This window comes from Heterodontus francisci, chromosome 21 (genome assembly GCF_036365525.1).
Source record: "Heterodontus francisci isolate sHetFra1 chromosome 21, sHetFra1.hap1, whole genome shotgun sequence".
Lineage (NCBI taxonomy): Eukaryota > Metazoa > Chordata > Chondrichthyes > Heterodontiformes > Heterodontidae > Heterodontus > Heterodontus francisci.
The window spans coordinates 17,355,268-17,379,192 of record NC_090391.1 but is presented as its reverse complement, the minus strand read 5'-3'; the positions used below and the strand labels follow the sequence as shown (position 1 = coordinate 17,379,192).

At 44.5% G+C, this 23,925-nt stretch overlaps 1 protein-coding gene across 1 annotated transcript; it reads left to right on the top strand.

Annotated features, from left to right (window-relative positions):
• Positions 1 to 2,989: 2,989 nt before the first annotated feature.
• LOC137381193 (histone H2AX-like) lies at positions 2,990 to 3,379 on the top strand. The gene has a single exon (XM_068053572.1). It carries the CDS (start codon positions 2,990 to 2,992, stop codon positions 3,377 to 3,379), a length of 390 nt encoding a protein of 129 aa, XP_067909673.1.
• The last annotated feature ends 20,546 nt before the right edge of the window (positions 3,380 to 23,925 follow it).

Genomic DNA, 23,925 nt, shown 5'->3' with positions numbered 1-23,925 from the left:
CCGACAGGTACAGAATGAATCCCATGCTCACAATCAGCACCCGGGATCGAAAGATACACGTGATTCCTACCCTCACATAACAATATCAGACTGAGTTACAGAATGATTTCCACATTCATACTGGGCACCAATGACTGCGAATTAATTCATCCCACAATCACACACACTACCAAAGACTGACAGATACAGAATTAATCCCACACTCCTATGTAGTAGCAAAGACTGACACATACAAAATCATTCTCAAATATTCCTACAGTACCTGGCAGATTCAGTGACTGCCAAACTCACATAAATAACCAGAGACTGACAGATAAAGAATGAACTCACACACACACTGAGATACTGACAGATATAGCTTGAATTCCACACATACAGAACCACTGACAGATTCAGACTAAGTCCCAAATCACATAACATTCCAGAGACTGACAGAATGAATCAAATACTCACACACAGTGCCACTGACAGAATGTATTCCACACTCACATACAATACTGAAGACTGACAGATACAGAATGTAACTCACACTTTCACAAAGTACCAGTGAGTGACAGGTACAGAATGAATCCCACATTCACACATGACGTTAGAGATGGATAGCCAAAAAAAATAAGACTGCCAGAATAGATAGAATTCACATAAAAATTCTAAAATATGGCAGAGAAGCACTCTTGACACAAATACATGTCTCATTTCCCTCATCTGGAAGGAGGAGAGCATGACAGGGGATCTCCGCGATGCGGTAATTGTGATCATCTTTAAAAAAATTTGACAAGACCGACTGTGTTAACTATAGAGGGGTATCGCTGCTGTCCACCACAGGGAAGGTCATCACAAGAGTCCTTCTCAACTGCCTCCTCCCCGTGGCTGAAGACTTCCTACTGGAATCACAATGTGGATTCTGTCCATCAACAGGCACAGTGAACATAATCTTCACAGCAAGACAACTTCAAGAAAATGTAGGGAGCAGCAGCAACCTTTATCCATGGCCTTCTCTGACCTGACAAAGGCCTTCGACTCTCCCAACCAAGAGGGATTATGGAATGTCCACCTCAAACATACTGCACTACGACATGCAAGCTGTAATCCTTGCCAACGGATCAATCACTGACCCAATCCGAGTGCAAACTGGGGTCAAGTAAGGCTGTGTCATCGCACCAATGCTCTTTTCCATCTTCCTTGCCGCAACACTCCACCTCATCTCCTCACACTCAAACACAGTACTTGGCAGAGACAGAATGAATCCATACAGCACCAGAGACTGAGTTACCAAATTACATAAAACACTCAAACACAGCAGCCTGGACTAAAAATGAAATTAATTGCACACTCACATGCAATAGCAGAGACACAACGACACAGAATCAGTCAACAAGTGTCCTCCTAACAACAGCCAGGACATTTCCAGGAAGCTCCACACAGGGAGCAGCTCTTTCAATAGAAACTGGGGCTGGAGAGAGTCTTTGTGAAATATACTTCCTGATTGCAGTAAGGGAATTTGTGATTGGTTGCAAATATTTAATCTGATTGGATGGCGAAAGAGACCAAATGTCGAATTTCAATATTAAATCGTTGGGACATCATTCCAAATCACCCAATCACAATCTTTACTTTTCCCCATCCCTCATTAGCATAGAGCTGTGGGATTGTCTAGTTAATCCGCACTCGGAAGGGGTTTGGTTTATTTCTGAGTCTGAAATTGAAACTGAAGATGGTTGAGGAGAAGAAGAAAGCAGCTGCTAAGAAGGGCGCCAAGAAAACCTTAGATAAACCGTCAGCAAAGGGCGGCAAGAAGCGGAGAAAGTCGAGGAAGGAGAGTTACTCCATCTACATCTACAAAGTGATGAAGCAGGTTCACCCCGACACCGGCATCTCCTCCAAGGCCATGAGTATCATGAACTCGTTTGTGAACGAGATTTTCGAGCGCATCGCGGGTGAGGCTTCCCGCCTGGCCCATTACAACAAGCGCAGCACCATCAGCTCCCGGGAGATCCAGACCGCCGTGCGCCTGCTGCTGCCCGGGGAGCTGGCCAAGCACGCCGTGTCGGAAGGGACAAAGGCGGTGACCAAGTACACCAGATCCAAATGAAACTGCACAATGGACTGAAAAACATCCCAAACACAACGGCTCTTTTCAGAGCCACCCACAATCTCTCTGAAAAAGCTGCATCCGAACATCTCTATGAAATCATTTTAAGACAATGTGTAACATAATAAATGTCCCACTGCTGTGTTTTTGTCTGCTGTCCCAGAAACCGAACTCAAACCCATAATCCGCTCATCCGCCTTTCCTTTTTTGCTTAAAGCTGTTATTGTTGTTTTACACAGCCCCTGAATGACCGCATTAACAGCTGCTTTCAGCGGTAAGGGTCAGACCTCAGTCCCTTCACTCTATTCCTGAAATGTGAACTGATTCATAATTTTATTAACAGTAACTCTCCGCACTGAAACAGCCCGGAATGGGATTATTACACAGCAGACCAAGGGCACTTTGAGGACTCGATCCTGCTTCCTCTTTTCAGAGAAGGACACTGGGCTCTGATTGAAGATAAACTGAATGTTTCCCTTCAGGGAAATGCTGTGAACAGGGATTTAGTACCTCCCGGGACAGTTTGAAAGCGATTGGAGAAAGATCCACAATTTAAATAACATTTTAAACCCGCGTCTTAATTCGTGACGGAAAAAGTTGAATAGAACAAAATAAAGACAAAGGATTTTAAATATTTGACTCAGGATGACATTTATTTTAATCCGCTCCTTTCTGACAATGAAATTGGCGGTCTTTTTGAAATTGACAAATTTTCTGCTTCTGATGTTTTGGCGGTAAACCCCGCCCACCTCTGTTGTCAGTGACCTGATTGGTGAAGAATATAGGCAAATGAGGTGAATTAAGTACCGGCCAATGGGGAGAGTTTTCAGGCTATAAGTAAAGTGAATGCGGCGGAAGTTATCCATTCTTTGTGAAAGTATTTGCGAGATTGTGGAAATGTCTGGAAGAGGAAAGACCGGCGGCAAAGCTCGGGCCAAGGCCAAGTCTCGGTCTTCCCGGGCCGGACTGCAGTTCCCGGTGGGCCGTGTTCACAGGCTCTTGAGAAAGGGCAACTATGCTGAGCGTGTGGGTGCCGGAGCCCCGGTCTATTTGGCTGCTGTGCTCGAGTATCTGACTGCTGAAATCCTCGAGCTGGCCGGGAACGCGGCCCGGGACAACAAGAAGAGCCGCATCATCCCCAGACACCTGCAGCTTGCCGTCCGCAACGATGAGGAGCTCAACAAGTTGCTGAGGGGAGTGACTATTGCTCAGGGCGGGGTGCTGCCTAATATCCAGGCCGTGCTGCTGCCCAAGAAAACCAGCGCTCAGAGCTCCCAGAAAAAGTAAAGCGGCCGAAATGTCATCAAATAAACCAAAGGCTCTTTTCAGAGCCACCCACAGTCTCTGTGAAAGGGCTGGTTACTGTCTGATTATAAAATGCCAGTAACAGGACCGAATGAGAACTATTTCAAATGTTTAAGCATCTGTTTCAGTGATTTCTCACTGTCACCCCAAAACCTGTCTAATTTATTAATTCCACACTGAGTGAGTTATTTGTCCCGTTACAGATTGCTGAATAGAGTCTTACCGCCATGTACAGAAAAGTAGACAAAAAAATTACAGATTAAAACTTCGTAATATATATAATCTATCAAAAGCTTCTTTTATTCCGCTTTTATCAGCACAAAGTGCTGGCCCGATTTTAAGAACAGCTTTAAACTAACGCCATTAATTCGCTTCTTTCCGACACTGAAATTGGCGGCTTTTTCGAATTCAAACTTTCTGCCAATTTAAGCCAGTGATTTGCTGTATTTTCTAATTCGAGGCTCTGCGTTTGGTTAAGACATGTGAATGAGACGTGGGTGACCAATCAGAAGTGGGCTCTGGATAGCGCGGGCTCAAACTGTGGGAATTCCAGGTCCCTGAATGATTGAGCTGAAACTGATCAGTTTCACAAACCCTGTCAGTTTCAGTACAGGAAACACCGTCTCGGGAGAAATAACATCACAAGTGGGTCTGGTTCCAGTGACCGATTCAACGGCTGCTGCAAAACTCCCGGATTCCCTCATTGCAGCGAAATCATTTTGAAATTCTATGAAAACAATGAGTGATTCTGGAGGAGTGATGTGGCTTTTCACTGAGGGCATGTGTCGACTGGGGAAATAACTAAGTGTAGAGCCTCGGGCACTGTTAACACAGCCCGTTTAGAAAATCAAATCCACTGCACATCCTTGCTACAAATGAAATGTCAAATTCGGGGATTCAATTTTTTTTCATCCCGAACACAGCAGATTGATTGAACAAAGAATTAAAAGTAAAATACTGCGAATGCTGGAAATCTGAAATATTTCAGATTGATTGAACTGTTCTAAACAGCCTATCCCAGCTCCCATTTCTCGGTCACTGTGAGGCGGTGGGTGGCTCTGAGAAGAGCCTTTGTTTTGTGTTTGCTGGAAAGGGTCAAATTGTTCAACCGCCGATTCCGTAGAGAGTGCGGCCCTGCCGTTTCAGAGCGTACACCACATCCATGGCAGTGACCGTCTTGCGCTTGGCGTGCTCAGTGTAGGTGACCGCATCCCTGATCACATTCTCCAGGAAAACCTTCAACACCCCGCGAGTCTCCTCATAGATCAAACCCGAGATCTGCTTGACCCCGCCACGGCGAGCCAGGCGGCGGATTGCTGGTTTGGTGATGCCCTGGATATTATCACGAAGCACTTTGCGGTGCCGCTTTGCTCCGCCTTTGCCCAGTCCTTTGCCTCCTTTACCTCTGCCAGACATGATGATTCTTCACTCAGATCACTGCACTACATAAGAAGCAGACTCTTGCAGGCTCTACTTTACACAGACCGCCCGGACCTGCCTGAGAATGGCGGAGAGAGAGCAGGAAGGGGAGGAGACAGAGTGAAGATTGAACAGAGAGCAGATGGGGAGGAGACACCCAGAGTGACAGACAGAGAGAGAACGGCCCCTCATCTTTCAGCTCCACCTCCAGTTTCCTCTGGTTCGCCAATTTCAAACCCTTTATTAACAGTGGAACCGAAACCCAGCTCTCCACACAAACCCTTCCAGACTCGGCCTTCATAGTCAAGGCTTTCCAGAAAGCCGGAGCTTTTAAATATGGTTCCGCTACAATTAACACTCAGTAATATTCCCACCTAAACACAGTCCATTCTATAACAAATAACCTACTCAGTAACGTCACCATTTCCACACACATACTCTTCCAGCAGTTTACAAACACCTTATTTCAGCCGTTTGGGGAATCTCCTGTGTTAAGATTGGAGTTGGAAAGCGGCCTTTACCCGGCAGTGTTACCGTCTCACACTGAATCTGCCAGACATCCTGTTGATCTGCCTAGTTCCCCACTGTCTCTCTTGACTATTACATGGCACGGGTAGTATTTCAGAAAGTACTGCAATGGAGGGAGTGCTGGGGACTCCAGGCCAATCCTGGAGGGATGGGGAAAATATCTTTAGAAATTCCCTGGAGAGAATCGTGACATGACAGGTCTCCAGGGACAGACCAAGGAGTGAGTGTGGACATTGAATGGAAACATGGCAAAAAGAGTTGGGGATTCAGGAACACAATCCTCTTTGATGGGTTACAGCCTCCCCTCTGCTCCTACTCTTTACGAGACACTTTTCCAGTTTAAATTTATGGACAAGGTGGGTTAGTTGCTCTCAGGGTGGATGGGGGGAGAGGAGCCTCAGTGGCCATGGGTGGGACAGGGAAAATGGAGTCAGAGAACCAGGACTCCGGTCACTCCCCAGCAATGTCTGCTGGAAGTAATCTGTGGATCGGATGATGCCGGGGGCCCATGGAGAGGGGAAGGGGGTGGGGTGATGGAGTGAGGAGGTGGAGAGGGAGTGTTCGTGGTGTCACAGCCGACCCCCTGCCCAAACCAAACTCCCACATCCCAGCATTATATTGTCCAATTCCTGGAGGCGGAGGATGGCGATTCCCGTTGGATTAATTTCTAATGTTCGGCATCTTATCCTGATAAAATCACCAGTTCTGAAGGAGGCCATTCTGTACTTATTCTCCGGTCATCGAGGGGTCATCTTTCCCTTTTCAGCTCCTGACTGCTGGTATTTTTGCTGTTAAATGTGAAATGCAACATGTGTTCGCAGCTGTTTCTGCCCTGTTGCAGCCATAGGAACATAGAAATGGGGGTTGGCCATTCAGCCCCTCGAGCCTGCTGCACCTTTCAATTACATCCTGGCTCACCTGTATCTTAACTCCAGCTACCTGCTGTGATTTCATAAACCCTCAGACCGTCACTGGATAAACATCTCTCAATCTCAGGTTGGAAATTGTCAATTGACCCTCAGGTTTATCTGATTTTTCGGAGAGAATTCCAGGTTCCCGCTACCCTTTGTGTGAAAAAGTGCTTCCCGGCAATATTCCTGAAAGGCAGAACTCTAATTTTTGAGTTCTCTCCCTTTGTTGTGGAACTGCTTGTTTACAGCTCAGACCGAAGTCCACACTGCAGAACAAACAGCTGTTCCTCTGATCCTGTCACTTCAGCTTTGGATTTGAAGCTCAAGCCTCTTTCCATGATGATTCTTTGTGCCCTATCTCTGTAAATGGTTATGCCTGTCTTTTTGTGGGGTATGTCAAACATTCTTTTTTTCCAGTCCTACTCAGGACCCCACCCCCAGCTCTTTTTCCGGTACAATGATGACTGGATCAGTGTCATTTCCTGCTCCCGCTCCGAACTGGAAAATTACATCAAATTCGTTTCCGATTTCCCCCTCACTGTGGTTGACAGGGCTCTCAACCCTTTTTATTATTTTATTTTATATTTTTGTTTAACCATGTGCCTGCCTTAAACTTGGTTTTTCAAGTATGTGCTTTTGGACAAAACTATTGATTATTCTGTCATTAACACTCTCTCAGCACTAATATTTTGTCTTTCACTACACCATTAGCACACTCCCTTTGCCTTTGCCCCATGACCTCCTTGTCAGTTAATCTCTCCTGCCCTCTGCCCTATTACACACCTTCCCTTTTGTTCTCTTCCCCACCTCCCCCCACCCCCGCTTCACTTGCTTAAAACCTATTACATTGAGTGTGAGACAAATTCAATCCATCTTTTGTACTGTATGAGATTAATTTTGACACACTTTCTGTTACATTATGTGACAGCGAGTTTAATTCTACATCTATCTGTCTGTGGTACTGTGTCTGAGTGTGAGATTATTTCAGTGTCAGTCTATGAAACTAAATGTGATTGTGTGATTCATTCTGTATGTTCAGTTTGCTTACCCACTGTTTTTTTCAGGTTTGTTTTCAGGTTTGCACATGCTGCTGTTCAATATTCAGTGTATTCACACCTAATCTGTACTAATGCTTTGTCTTTCAACACACCATTAACATATTGTTTGCCTTTGCTCCGTGACCTTTTGGTCAACTATGTGGCCTTGTTGTGCTTTAGACCATTTCCATTTCACATCTTTCTTCAACAACTCATGTAGTGGAGCTAACACCATTGCATGCTCAGGCAGAAATTGCAAGTAGTATTGGACCATGCGTAGAAAAGATCTAAGCTCAGACACATCTTTTTGTCTTCGGGGCTTTGACCACAGCCTCTATCTTCTCTTTCACTGGCTGTAGTACTTTTCATTGATTATCAGGCCAAGGTACACCACCTCAGATTGTACAAAGGCACACTTGTTCTTTTTCAAGTGACACATTGTGATCATTGAGCCTTTTTAACACTTCATCCAACACTTGAAAATTCTCTTCATTTGTTACAGTCATGATCAACACATCATCCTGATTGCACAAGCAATGTAGCACTCTTTGTAAAATCTTACCCATTGTAACTTGGAAGAAGTTTGGAGAAGGCTTCACACCGTACGGCAGCTTTATGTAGGAGTATAACCCCATGTGTGTGTTTATTGTGAGATACTGCAGATTCACTTGATTCACATTGAGCTGTGCATAAGCATGGAATAAATCCAACTTTGTGAATAGCTTGGATCCTGCTAAATCCGCATACAAATCTCGAGATCAGTGGTGGATACTTCTCATAATCCACTGCCTGGTTCATTGTGACATTGTCGTCCCCACATAGACTGATGGTTTTGTCTGACTTGGGCACAATGACAATTGGGTTTGCCCAATCACAGTGATCAGTTTTCACCAGCACACCATATCTCTCCAGATTCTTTTGCTCCTCTTCAACCTGGGTTTTGGAAGCATAAGGAAGCAGCCAAACTTTGCAATATACTGGTTTGGTATCAGGCCTGATTCAGATGTGAGCTTTCACACTGATTATGCCTTCATAGCTGTCCTCGAAAGTGTTCCTGTAACAATTCAATGCCTGATCAAGCTCCTTGGTTGTTTCAACTTGAAAAAACATGCTTCCAGTCTAACTTCAGCTTTCAAAGCCAGTCTTTCCCCATTATTATTGGTTTGTTGACATATCTCACTACCTTGTAGGGGAGAGGCTGGCATAGCAGTAATGTCACTGAACTAATAATCTCACGACTCAGACTAATGCCCTGGGGATATGAGTTTAAATCCCACCATGGCAGCTGGTGGAATTCAGATTCAATTCATTAATGAATAATATAAAATTTGAGTAGTGGTGCCATGCAACTATGATTGATTTTCATTAAAACCCATCTGGTTCACTCATACCCTTTACAGAAGGCAATCTGCTGTGCTTACCTGGTCTGGCCTGTATGTGATGCTGGCCCACAACAATTTGGTTTACTCTCACCTGTCCTCTGAAATGACCTAGCAAGCAATTCAGTTGTCAAGGGCAATTAGGAATGGGCAATAAATGCTGGCCTTGCCAGTGATGCCTACTTCCACTGACCTAATTTTTTAAACAATGGGTAACTTGAGGGGCCTGCCCTTATGTTGGATATTGCACTCCATTTGCCCACACATTTCTCACACCTCACCAGAGTAGGTTTTCAATTGACTGGTGCTCTCAGTTTGACGGACATCACTGACTTTGCTCCCATACATTTCTCTACTCATGATGGAGCAATCCATGGTCGTAGCAATGTACTGTTTATTTACCAACAACATTATACAAAAGTCTCCATCATTTGAGTGATTGCTTGTGGCATAAATGCTGTACAGCCCTTGCTCCTCTTTGGTTAGGCACTCTGGATTCACTTCAAGATTGTGAACTCCACCCTTATAACATCACTGTTTTCCATTACCACTGGAATTAGTTCCCTTTCCTTCTTTGGCCTCTGCTTGACAATTAAAACATTTTGCATTTCTGTACTGACATGATTGGGCTGTGTGGTTGCCCTTATGGTGATAACGACACTAAACTGCTATCATTGGCACTCTTCTGGCTATGTCTGTCCACTTTAGACTTGGCTGAAGCACTTTAACAGTGGACAGAAGCCTGTACTAGTTCCCTGCATAGGACAAAATTCCCTAACATTCTTTGATGCCATCTCCATGGAAACAGCAATCTTACACACAATCTCAAATGTAAGATTTTGTGTGTTTAGTAACTTCGATTGGATTCTTTTGTTCACCAAATCCACACACAAATATGTCTCATAATGCATGGTCTAAGAATGTGCCAAAGTTGCAATGTAATAAAAATTCTTCAGTACCACAATATACTCACCAACTGCTTCACTACTTTTCTGATTTCTGGTTCCAAATTTGTAGCATTCTGCTATCTCTCGTGGCTTCGGATTGAAATGTTCCTCCAACTTGGTGATATTGTTTTGACTGGCACTTATTTTGCTTTGTTCAGAGCAGGAAGCTTTGTCAGCATGCCATACACTTCCAGGCCAATTTCCACAAGCAAAATTGTTTTCTTTTGCTCAGGAATTGCCTTATTCTGAGTCTTGACCTCCTCACCTTCCAGTCCCAAAATATTCTTAACTCTAAAAACATGCCCATTCTTTCCATATAGGAACTGAATGGTGCTCAAACCCTCTCATACGTTGCCATCTTTCAGCTGTATCCCATGAGTACAGCCAAATTTCCTCAATGAGCACGAAGACCGTGCGGTATCCTATTCAACTCAGGAGACAGTCTGAGGCTCAGGCTGTCCACAACCCAGCTAAATTCTCCACTATCCGAGCAACTAAGTCACCAGGAACTGGCTGATCTTGTTTACTGCAGTCCCTGCTGCTGTTTTCTGCCTATATTTACAGACTTTATCTTCCCCTTGTTGCCATTTTCTCTATAATATTCAGGTGGGTCGAGCAGAGAAAATGGATACCAAATATGGCCAGTTCAAGGAAGTGTTTAGTCACGCCATTACGTCATCACGTCATGTGTGAATCACGTTCTGATCACTCCTTCCAGATGTGTGTCTGAATAAGTGAAAAAACCCCCTCACAATTAACAATGTTACCTTTCAGTGTTTTGTGGAGAAATTTCACGGCGTGACGTATGTCATTAATGTGTTCGTACAAATTTCAGAAAAATATGGAGTTGCAAATGATTTGCCAGGAAATCGTCTAAACATATCTCCATGTCTCCCACTCATTCGCAAAGAACTGCAAACTCACAGATTCAGAAAGAACCCAGAGATAGAAATTAATGTTCAGCACAGCTAGAGAGATCTGCACTAATGCATAGCTCAAAAAACACTTGAACACTGCATTTTGACCCTGTGACTTAGTTGGTCGAAGTACCTCTTTAATGAAAAGGTCGATCCTCGGTTCAAATCCCCTCAAAGCCTGACTTTCACTTGGTTTTCCAACTACTTTATTGAGCAGCACAATAAGACAGGACAGTAACAAAAGCAAAATACTGCAGATGCTGGAAATCTGAAACGAAAACAGAAAGTGCTGGAAATATTCAGCGGGTCTGGTGGCATCTGTGGACAGAGAAGCAGAGTTAACATTTCAGGTCTGTGACATTTTATCAGAACTGCTGAAATGTTAACTCTGCTCCTCTCTGCACAGATGCTTCCAGACCTGCGGAATATTTCCAGCACTTTCTGTTTTTATTTAAAACAGAACTCTATCTGTCTTTGCTGAGCGAAGGATTTCGGAATGGATGTTTGACGATTGTCCCTTCTTGTACAAAAATTCACTGCAAATACTATAAAGGTACCTCAGTCAACCACACCTCCTTTGATAGAAATTTGTTCATCATTGCATTTGATCTGAAAACCACTCTTGACATTAATCTCACTGAATCAGAGAGTGACGGATTGTCTCTGTCAGTGTGTTCATGTCACTATGTGCTGCTTTCCACCGAGTCTGGGACACGATGCAAGGTGGAGGATTTGTCCGAGTTTTGGATTATATTGTCAGTTGAGAATGATAAAAACTGAAAGGAAGCAAATAAGAAATCCTTGTCCCCAGATTTGAGAATCTGTAGAACCACTTTGGGAAAGTGAATCAGAACAGAATGAAGGGTGAACTGTCTGATTGCCCAGAAGTGATGAAGACACAGCTCAATCAGCACGTTCCCCTGGTTTATGATGCTGGAACATTCCTCACACAGAAATTATTCAACTCAGTAAAAATATTCTGACAGCTGATAACTTTGCTACCAATTGAAGGACTGTCTAATGTGGTTATCAAGTCAGAGTGAAAATTTTATTAAACTTGGTTCCATTCAGTCCAGCTGTCATAAACTTTGAACCTTTATTCATTTTATAAACAGTATTTGAAGGGTCTCGGTAACAATGTTCAGTGTTGATGAGAGTAGGGTCTGGGTGAGAAACTGCTGAGTGTGACAGGGTCAGGACTGAATGCAGGAAGTTCTCTAACAGTCTCTCTCTCTCTTTCTACCTCTCTATTGCTGATGGGATTGAATTCATTGACAACTGGCGGCTGCTGGTGTTTGAATAAATGAAGTTCCTTCCAACCATTTTTTGATTGACAGCTACAAAGAACTTTTTTGTCCCCGGACACAAAAATGAGCAAAAGTGGATCAGTGTAGGATGATTCTCGGTCTGTATAAAAGGGGTGTGATTTCAGCTGCCAAGGTCCAGTGGTTAAAGATTTCAACATTGAAATCCACTGGACTTATCCCAGTTTGGTTTAAGTCCTGCTCACAGAAGATCTATTCAGTGATTTTAATTATTTTTAATCTTTAATCCTCAATTTCCACAGAACGCAGGCACTGAAATAACTCATACTCCTCACCATTGCTATCCATTATACAGGTAGTGGCTGCATGGTCTAATGGAGACACACTCGGAGGGCCCTGGGAGACGTTTCTTCTCGGGTTTTCGGGCTCTTTTGGTCCACCAACAGCAACCGGATGTCTGCTGAGGAACTCGGAGTGCCAGGCCGCTCAGAGGACAGACTTCCCAGGATCAATTTTAATCAGGGGACAAAATATCAATGGAAGAGAGCATAAAAAGTCCGAGGATTGAGGCTGAAATTCCTGATGTTTTGGAAGAAACCTGCAGATGTGGGACGTTAATATTTGCTCGGTGCAGATTCATTTTAGTTCGTTATTGTGTCCTGGGACAAACAAATGGCTGGCAGCTGTCAATCCAAAAAATAAAAATCAGAAGATTCTAGCAATTTCCACCCTTACAGCTCTCAGCAGTCTTGGTTGCATCCCAACCAGTCCTAATGACTTATCAACATGAAGTACAGCCAGCCGTTCCAGTATCTCCTATTTATTAGGGGTTATGTACAAATGAATCCATTTGCAAATTATTGAAAGTGAGTGGTTTTATTGAAGAGTTTTTAAAGGAGGATGAGAGAATCGTGTGTGACAATGAAGTGGAATCAATGCAAGTAAAATTAGCGGGAACTGGAATGAAGGGGGTGGGGATCTCCTGGTCACATGGACTGATTGCAGAATTTTATAAAGATTTTTTTCATAGAGATTTTAACTCCATTTCATTTTTGTTATTTTTTTCATGGGATGTAAGCATCGCTGGCAAGACCATCATTTATTGCCCATCCCTAATTGCCCTGGTTTTGGTGAGCTGCCTACTTGAACCACTGCAGTCCACATGTTATAGGTACACACACAGTGCTATTAGGGAGGGAGTTCCGGGATTTTGATATGCCCTCGGCAAAATAGATCCAAGTCACGATGTTGTGTGGCTTGGAGGGGAGGTTGCTGGTTGTAGTGTTCCCATGTATCTGCTGCTATTGTCCTTCCAGGGAATCAGGGGGAAATCTCTCCGCTGGTTGGAGTCATACCTAGCACAAAGGAAGATGGTTGTGGTTGTTGGAGGTCAATCATCTGAGCTACAGGACATCACTGCAGGAGTTCCTCAGGGTCGTGTCCAAGGTCCAACCATCTTCAGCTGCTTCATCAATGACCTTCCTTCAATCAGAAGGTCAGAAGTGGGGATTTTCGCTGATAATTGCACAATGTTCAGCAGCATTCATGACTGCTCAGACACTGAAGCAGTCTGTGTAGAAATGCAGCAAGACCTGGACTATATCCAGGCTTGGGCTGATAAGTGGCAAGTAACATTCATGCCACACAAGTGCCAGGCAATGACCATCTCCAACAAGAGAGAATCTAACCATCTCCCCTTGACATTCAATGGCATTACCATCGCCGAATCCCCCACTATCAACATCCCAGGGGCTACCATTGACCAGAAATTGAACTGGAGTAGCCAAAAAAATACTGTGGCTACAAGAGCAGGTCAGAGGCTAGGAATCCTGCGGCAATTAACTCACCTCCTGACTCCACAAAGCCTGTCCACCATCGACAAGGCACAAGTCAGGAGTGTGATGGAATACTGTCCACTTGCTGGATAGGTGCAGCTCCAACAACACTCAAGAAGCTCGATACCATCCAGGACAAAACAGCCCACTTGATTGACACCCTATCCACAAACATTCACTCCCTCCGCCACTGATGCACAGTGGCAGCAGTATGCACCTTTTTTAAATTCATTCATGGGATGTAGGCGTCGCTGGCTAGGCCAGTATTTATTGCCCATCTCTAACTGCCCTTGAGAAGGTGGTGGTGAGCTGTCTTGAACCACTACAGTCCATGTGAGGTAGGTACACTCACAGTGCTGTTCGGAGGGGAGTTGCAGGATTTTGACCCAGTGACAGTGAAGGAACCGCGATATAGTTCCAAGTCAGGATAGTGTGTGACTTGGGGGGAACTTGCAGTTGGTGGCGTTTCCATGCATTTGCTGCCCTTGTCTTCTAGTTGGTATAGGTTGCGGGTTTGGAAGGTGCTGTCGAAGGACCCTTGGTGCGTTGCTGCAGTGCATCTTGTAAAAAAAATGGTGGTAGAGGTCGGGTGTTTGGAAGGTGCTGTCTAGGATGTTAAACGCTGCTGCCACTGTCCACCAGTGGTGGAGGGAGTGAATATTTAAGGTGGTGGACGGGGTGTTGATCAAGTGAACTACTTTGTCCTGGATGGAGTCGAGCTTCCAGAGTGTTGTTGGAGCTGCATTCATCCAGGCAAGTGGAGAGTATTCCATTACACACCTAACTTGTGCCTTGCAGATGGTGGACACGGTTTGGTGAGTCAGGAGGTGTGTTACTCAGAGAATAACATAAAAGGCTTTGCTATGGATACCCGCATAGGTCCTAGTTATGCCTGTCTTTTTGTGGTGTATGTCAAACATTCCTTTCTCCAGTCCTACTCAGGGCCCCACCCGCCAGCTCTTTTTCCGGTAGAATGATGACTGTGTCAGTGTCATTTCCTGCTCCTGCCCCGAACTGGAAAACTTCATCAACTTTGTTTCCAATTTCCACCCTTCCCTCACCTTCACATGATCTATCTCCGACACTTCCCTTCCCTTTGTGACTTCTCTGTCTCCATCTCTGAGGATAAGGCTGTCCACTAATATTCATTCTAAGCCCACTGACTCCCACAGTTACCTTGACTACACTTCCTCACACCCTTCTTCTTGTAAGGACTCCATTCCATTCTCTCAGTTTTTCCATCTCAGACACATCATTTCTGATGATGCAACCTTCGACAACAGCACTTCTGATGTGTTTTCATTTTTCCTCAACCGAGGATTTCCCCCCAGCTGTGGTTGACAGGGCTCTCAACCATGTCTGACACATTTCCTGCACTTCGGCCCTCATCCCTTCTCCTCCCTCCCAGAACTGCAATCAAGTTCCACCCGACCTGCCTGCACATCCAAAGGATCATTATCCACCATTTCTGCCACCTCCAGCGTGATGCCATTACCAAACCCATCTTCCCTCCCCTGTCAGCAATCCAAAGGACCGTTCCCTCCGTGACACCCTAGTCCACTCCTGCATTACCCCTGACACCTTGTCCCCTTCCCATGACATCTTTGCATGTAATTGCAGGAGGCATAGATCCTGTCCTTTTACCTCCCCTCTCTTCACCATCCAAGGTCCCAAACACTCCTTCCAGGTGAAGCAGCGATTTACCTGTACTTCTTTCAATTTAATACATTGTATTCGCTGCTCACAATGCAGCCACCTCTACATTGGGGAGATCAAACATAGATTGGGTGACTGCTTTGCGGAACATCTCTGCTCAGTCCGCAAGCATAAACCCAAGCTTCCGGTTGCTTGCCATTTCAATTCACCACCCTGCTCTCATGCCCACATTTCTGTCCTCGGCCTGCTGCAGTGTTCCAGTGAAGCAAGCTCCAGGAACAGAACCTCATTTTCTGATTAGACACTCAACAGCCTTCCGGACTGAACATTGAGTACAATAATTTCAGAGCATGACTGGCTCTTTTAGATTATTTTATTTTATTTTATCATTTTTTGTCACCATGTGTCTGCCTTAATCTTGATTTTTCAAGTTTGTGCTTTTGGACAGAACTGTTCATTATTCTGTCATTAACACTCTCTCTATACTAATGTTTTGCCTTTCACTGCAACCTTAGCACTCTCCCTTTACCGCATGACCTATTTGTCAGTTAATCTCTCCTGCCCTCTGCCCTAACACATACCTTCCATTTTGTTCTCTTCCCCACCTCCACCCCCATCCCTCCGACAACCCCACTTCACTTACTTAAAACCTATTACATTGAGTGTGGGACAAATTCCATCCATCCTTTGTACTGTATGAGATTAATTTTGCCACACTTTCTGGTACATTATATGACAGTGAATTTAATTCTAAATATATCTGTGGTACTGTGTCTGAGTGTGAGATTATTTGAGTGTCAGTCTATGGAACTAAATGTGATTGTTTGATTCATTCTGTATGTCATTCATGAGTGTTGTATGGGAATGTGGGGCAGCTTCTGTATCTATCTGCTACTGTGGCTGAATGTGGATATCATTCTGTATCTGTCACTGTCTGGAACTAAATGTGAGTGTGAGTTTCATTGTGTATGCATCAATCTTATTGTCAGAATGTGTTTGATTCATTCTCAATGTGTCAGTCTAAGGTACTATGTATGTGCGTGGTTTTAATTATGTGTGTCACTTTATGAAAGCTTGGGTCTCATTGTATATCTGTCACTCTCTGGTTCTTTCCGTGACAGTGAGATTAATTCTCTATCTGCTGGTCTCTGAAATTAATTGATTTTGTGATTCACTCTGTGTCTGTCAGTCTATGATACTGTGAATAATTGGGGGATATATATGGTGTTTGTCTGAACTTGGTATTGAGTATGATTGTAGTGATTCATTGTGTATCTGTCAGTATCCAGACTGAATGTGAAACAAGATGCATTCTGCACATGTAAATAACTGGTATTCTATGGAAGTGAACTCTATAATATGCCTGTCAGTCTTTGACACTGCATCTGATTGTGGTATTGACTCAATATCTTTCAGGTTTTGGTACTATATATGGGTGTGGACCAAGTTCTGCATGTCAGTCTCTGTTACTCTATGTGAGTGTGGGAATACCTTTATGTAACTGTCAGTCTCTTGCAATGAATGCAAGTGTGGGATTAATTCTCTTTTCAACAGTATCTGGTACTGACTGTGAGCATGTGACTCCAACAATATCTGTCAATGTTTGCTCTTGTATGTGAATGTGCAATGCTTCCTATGTCTTTCAGTGCCTAGTACAGTGTGTACGGGTGGGATTAATTCTGTACCTGTCAGTATCTGGCACTGAATGAGATTGTGGGTTCATTCTTAGAATTAGAATTTGAACATTACAGCGCAGTACAGGCCCTTCGGCCCTCGATGTTGCGCTGACCTGTGAAACCATCTGACCTACACTATTCCATTTTCATCCATATATCTATCCAATGACCACTTAAATGCCCTTAAAGTTGGCGAGTCTACTACTGTTGCAGGCAGGGCATTCCACGCCCCTACTACTCTGAGTAAAGAAACTACCTCTGACATCTGTCCTATATCTATCACCCCGAAACTTAAAGCTATGTCCCCTCGTGTTTGCCATCACCATCCGAGGAAAAAAACTCTCACTATCCACCCTATCCAACCCTCTGATTATCTTATATGTCTATATTAAGTCACCTCTCCTCCTCCTTCTCTCCAACGAAAACAACCTCAAGTCCCTCGGCCTTTCCTCGTGAGACCTTCCCTCCATACCAGGCAACATCCTAGTAAAACTCCTCTGCACCCTTTCCATAGCTTCCACATCCTTCCTATAATGCGGTGACCAGAACTGCATGCAATTCTCCAGGTGCGGTCTCACCAGAGTTTTGTACAGCTGCAGCATGACCTCGTGGCTCCGAAACTCGATCCCACTACTAATAAAAGCTAACACACCATATGCCTTCTTAACAGCCCTATTAACCTGGGTAGCAACCTTCAGGGATTTATGTACCTGGACACCAAGATCTCTCTGCTCATCTACACTACCAAGAATCTTCCCATTAGCCCAGTACTCTGCATTCCTGTTACTCCTTCCAAAGTGAATCACCTCACACTTTTCTGCATTAAACTCCATTTTCCATCTCTCAGCCCAGCTCTGCAGCCTATCTATGTCCCTCTGAACCCTACAACATCCTTCGGCACTATCCACAACTCCACCGACCTTCGTGTCATCCACAAATTTACTAACCCACCCTTCTACACCCTCTTCCAGGTCATTTATAAAAATGACAAACAGCAGTGGCCCCATAACAGATCCTTGCGGTACACCACTAGTAACTAAATTCCAGGATGAACATTTGCCATCAAACACCACCCTCTGTCTTCTTTCAGCTGGCCAATTTCTGATCCAAAGCTCTAAATCACCTTCAACCCCATACTTCCGTATTTTCTGCAATAGCCTACCTTGGGGAACCTTATCAAACGCCTTACTGAAATCCATATACACCACATCCACTGCTTTACCCTCATCCACCTGTTTGGTCACCTTGTCGAAAAACTCAATAAGGTTTGTGAGGCACGACCTACCCTTCACAAAACCGTGCTGACTATCGCTAATGAAATTATTCTTTTCAAGATGATTATAAATCCTGTCTCTTATAACCTTTTCCAACATTTTACCCACAACCGAAGTAAGGCTCACAGGTCTATAATTACCAGAGCTGTCTCTACTCCCCTTCTTGAACAAGGGGACAACATTTGCTATTCTCCAGTCTCCGGCACTATTCCTGTCGACAATGACGATAAAGATCAAGGACAAAGGCTCTGCAATCTCCTCCCTCGCTTCCCAGTGAATCCTCGGATAAATCCCATCTGGCCCAGGGGACTTATCTATTTTCACACTTTCCAAAATTGATAATACCTCCTCCTTGTGAACCTCAATCCCATCTAGCCTAGTAGCCTGAATCTCAGTATTCTCCTCGACAACATTTTCTGTCTCTACTGTAAATACTGACGCAAAATATTCATTTAACACTTCCCCTACCTCCTCTGATTCCACACACAACTTCCCACTGCTATCCTTGATTGGCCCTAATCTAACTCTTGTCATTCTTTTATTCCTGATATACCTATAGAAAGCCTAAGGGTTTTCCCTGATCCTATCCGCCAATGACTTCTCGTGTCCTCTCCTTGCTCTTCTTTGCTCTCCCTTTCGATCCTTCCTGGCTAGCTTGTAACTCTCAAGCGCCCTAACTGATCCTTCACGTCTCATCCTTAAATAAGCCTTCTTCTTCCTCTTGAGATGCGCTTCAACTTCTTTAGTGAATCACGGCTCCCTCGCTCGACAACTTCCTCCCTGCCTCACAGGTACATACTTATCAAGGACACGCAGTAGCTGCTCCTTGAATAAGCTCCACATTTCGATTGTTCCCATCCCCTGCAGTTTCCTTCCCCATCCTACACATCCTAAATCTTGCCTAATCGCATCATAATTTCCTTTCCCCCAGCTATAATTTTTGCCCTGCAGTATATACCTGTCCCTGCCCATCGCTAAGGTAAACCTAACCGAATTGTGATCACTATCACCAAAGTGCTCACCTACATCTAAATCTAACACCTGGCCGGGTTCATTACCCAGTACCAAATCCAATGTGGCATCCTGGTTGGTCCGTCTACATACTGTGTCAGAAAACCCTCCTGCACACACTGGACAAAAACTGACCCATCTAAAGTACTCGAACTATAGTATTTCCAGTCGATATTTGGAAAGTTAAAGTCCCCCATAACAACTACCCTGTTACTCTCGCCCCTGTCGAGAATCATCTTCGCTATCCTTTCCTCTACATCTCTGGAACTATTTGGAGGTCTATAAAAGACTCCCAACAGGGTGACCTCACCTCTCCTGTTTCTAACCTCGGCCCATACTACCTCAGTAGACGAGTCCTCAAACGTCCTTTCTGCCGCTGTAATACTCTCCTTGATTCACAATGCCACACCCTCCCCCCCCCTCTTTTACCATCTTCTCTGTTCTTACTGAAACATCTAAATCCCGGAAACTGCAACATCCATTCCTGCCGCTGCTCTCCCCATGTCTCCGGAATGGCCACTACATCGAGATCCCAGGTACCAACCCATGCTGCAAGCTCACCCACCTTGTACCGGATGCTCCTGGCGTTGAAGTAGACACACTTTAAACCAGGTTCTTGCTTGCCAGTGCCCTCTTGCGTCCTTGTAACCTTATCCCTGACCTCACCACTCCACATCCTGTACACTGGCACTCCATTTTAGGTTCCCATTACCCTGCTGAATTAGGTTAAACCCCCCCGAAGAGCACTAGCAAATCTCCCCCCCCAGGATATTGGTACCCCTCTGGTTCAGGTGAAGACCATCCTGTTTGTAGAGGTCCCACCTACCCAGAAAGAGCCCCAATTATCCAGGAAACCAAAACCCTCCCTCCTACACCATCCCTGCAGCCACATGTTCAACTCCTCTCTCTCCCTATTCCTCGCTTCGCTATCACGTGGCACGGGCAACAACCCAGAGATAAAAACTCTGTTTGTTCTCGCCCTAAGCTTCCACCCTAGCTCCCTGAATTTCTGTCTTAAATCCCCATCTCTCTTCCTACCTATGTCGTTGGTGCCTATGTGGACCACGACTTGGGGCTGCTCCCCCTCCCCCTTAAGGATCCCAAAAACACGATCCGAGACATCACGAACCCTGGCACCTGGGAGGCAACATACCAACCGTGAGTCTCTCTCGTTCCCACAGAACCTCCTATCTGTTCCCCTAACTATGGAGTCCCCAATGACTAAAGCTCTGCTCCTCTTCCCCTTCCCTTCTGAGCAACAGGGACAGACTCTGTGCCAGATACCTGTACCCCATTGCTTACCCCTGGTAAGTCGTCCCCCGCAACAGTATCCAAAACGGTATACCTGTTGTTGAGGGAAAGGGCCAGAGGGGATCCCTGCACTGCCTGCTGGTTCCCTCTCCTTCCCCTGACGGTAACCCATCTACCTACTTTTACCTGAGGTGTGACTACCTCCCCATAATTCCTCTCAATAACCCCCTCCGCCTCCCGAATGATCGGAAGTTCATCCAGCTCCAGCTCCTGTTCCCTAACGCGGTTCTCGAGGAGCTGGAGTTGGGTGCACTTCCCGCAGATGCAGTCAGCAGGGACACTCTTGGCGACCCTGACCTCCCACATTCCGCAGGAGGAACATACAACTGCCTTCACTTCCATTCCCTCTATTCTAAATTCCCAACAAATCTACTGAAAAACCAAAAAACTGTCAAAACTTGTTAGGTTAGCAATCCAACGGACAGAACTTCTTAAATAAAAAGCTTACCTTATCAACACAACAGAGTCCTTTTTTTTGTTAGAGGAGGAGGGTGGGTGGGAGACACTACACGTGTAGTGTCTCGGGTACAGCCACCACCCAAATATATAGTTTTTACTTACCCAGCAGTCCCCTGGCCCTCCGAAAACAAAAGGGAATTAACTTTTAACTTACACTGAAATTGACTTCCCAGCTGTAAGCCCGCTCTCGCACCTTCGCTTCTGTCAAGCTGCAGTCACCAAAACTAAAAGAAAGAGATTATAGCCACCCAAATATATAGTTTTTACTTACCCAGCAGTCCCCTGGTCCTCCGAAAACAAAAGGGAATTAACTTTTAAACTTCCACTGAAATTGACTTCCCAGCTGTAAGCTCGCTCTCGCACCTTCGCTACTGTCAAGCTGCATTCTGTTGTTTGTCAATCTCTGCTGCTGTACATGAGTGATATCTGTTATGCATATATTATTTTCTGGTACTGGAAGTGAATGTTGGATTTATTCTTCAGCTGTTAGTCTCTGGTACTGCATATGAGTCTGGGTCTCATTCAGTATCAGTCAATTTCTGGTACACTCTGCATGTGCACATCCAGGGCTCATTCTGCATTTGGCAGTCTCTGGTACTGAATGTGTGTTACAATTCATTTTTTATGTGTCTGTTTCTCAGACAGTCAGTTACAGTGGGATTAATTTTGTATCTCTCAGCTACTGCCATTGTCTGCAAATGTGATACATTGTGTATCTATGAAATTCTGGTAGAGGATTCCTCTGTACCTGCACTTAATATGTATCTCAGTGATGGTATTGAGAACTATTTGTTTAATGCCATAATGTGTCACGATTTGCTTGCCTCATTTGTATTTCAAAATATGGATCACATTTTAACTGCGTGTTTTATTGAGTTGTGGTGTGAGAGTTTTAGGAACATAGGATCATGACATTCAGCCGATTGAGCATGCTCTGCCATTCAATATGATCATGGCTGATCATCCACTTCAATGCCTTTTTCACACACTATCCTCATATCCCCTTATGTCACTTGTATTTAGAAATCTGTCACTCTCTGCTTTAAACATACTCAATGACTGAGCTTCCACAGCCCTCTGGGGTACAGAATTCCAAATGTTTAACAACGCTCTGAGTAAAGAGGTTTTTCCTCATTGCTATCTGTTTTGGACTAATATTTAGTCTGTCACTCTGAACACATTTGTGAATGATGGCATATGTTTCAAACTCACAAATGGTGTGCTCAGTACAATTAGAATCATTGAATTGATACTCGATCTTTCGTTACAGCTCTTACAGAGATTATTGGACTGGTATGAAATGAGTAGTGCAGTGTGCACTAATTGACATAATACTATAACTTTATTTTTGATACTGTATGAGATGTTTGTACTACATTGTAATCTGTCACTGAGTCTGCAGTCTGGGCTACATTTATTTTATTTATTTATTTAGAGATACAGCACTGACACAGGCCCTTCGGCCGACCGAGTCTGTGCCAAACATCAACCACCCATTTATACTAATCCTGCACTAATTCCATATTCCTACCACATCCCAACATTTCCCTACCACCTACCTACACTAGGGGCAATTTTACAATGGCCAATTTACCTATCAACCTGCAAGTCTTTGGCATGTGGGAGGAAACCGGAGCACCCGGAGGAAACCCACGCAGACACAGGGAGAACTTGCAAACTCTACACAGGCAGTACCCAGAATTGAACCCGGGTCGCTGGAGCTGTGAGGCTGCGGTGCTAACCACTGCGCCACTGTGCCACCTCTAAGGAATCTAAGGATTCATTCTGTACCTTTCCATCAGCTGCTCTACCTGATATTTAAATTGTAGCTTAGGCTGCAATTTTGTGGGATTAATCCGGTGCCTTTCAATCTGATGGTGGGTGTGATTTTGAACTGAGATTGATAGACCTACCTTTCAGTAGTACTGAGTTGGGGTGAATTGGAAACAACTTCTGCCTCTCCTGCATTGTTTGATTGTCTGCTGGATTGAAAATGTGTCTCTGGAACTTGGGATCAGTGCGAGTCTGACTACTTCTGCTCTCTGTGCCTGTGGAACTCATGGCCTGTCTGTGTCTCTGTGCTCTGGGTGTGATAATGTACCTACTCTGTGTTAGAAGGAGTGGACTGCACTTTTCCTTGTGCTGGGGAATCACCACCTTCCTTCAGGTTCCTTCAAGTTTTTGCCTACAGAGAGAAAGAAAAATATCTCTGTAACTCAAGATCAATTGAGGTAGAAGCTAGAAAAGTCATTGTTACGACCAGGTGAGAAAGGCTCCCCCTCTCAGCCTCTTCCTTACCTGTAACAGGGTTTAACTTTTTAAAACACCATGTTTTAGCTTCACTACTCCCTAATTCTAATGGCAAAGAAATCAACCAGGCATGTTTTCTCAGATTTAAAAAAGAACAGTGTAAGTTTATTAACCTTAAAAATCTAATTCAGTTAAAATGAATAAAGATACGCAGCACAACCACGCTAGCGTGCATATGTGATAAACAGACACACAAATAGAAACGGAAAAGGAGAAAAGATTTGAAGCAATAGCTGGAGTTCAGTTGCTGGCTTTGGGTTTGATGTAAATTCTTTGATTGCTGTTATGGCTTGCAGTTCTTGTTGGGGACCAGTGCACACTTTCAAACTTGTTTCGCTGGTCTTCTGTCTTGAGGGTTGAGCTACTCCCATGGGTCTCTGGGACTCTGCATGTGTGTGTGTGAGAGAGGGAGGGACCTGCCTTCTGTTGTCTTCAGATTGCAGTCTCTGTCATATTTTTATTTCCATCTGGCATTATAGCATAAGAACATAATAACTAGGAGCAGGATTAGGCTATTCTGCCACTCGAGCCTGTTCCACCATTCAATAAGATCATGGCAGATCAAATCATGGCCTCAACTCCACTATCCTGCC

Coding starts and splice junctions, on each gene's coding strand:
- LOC137381193 (XM_068053572.1), top strand. CDS start 2,990: ATGTCTGGAAGAGGAAAGACCGGCGGCAAAGCTCGGGCCAAGGCCAAG.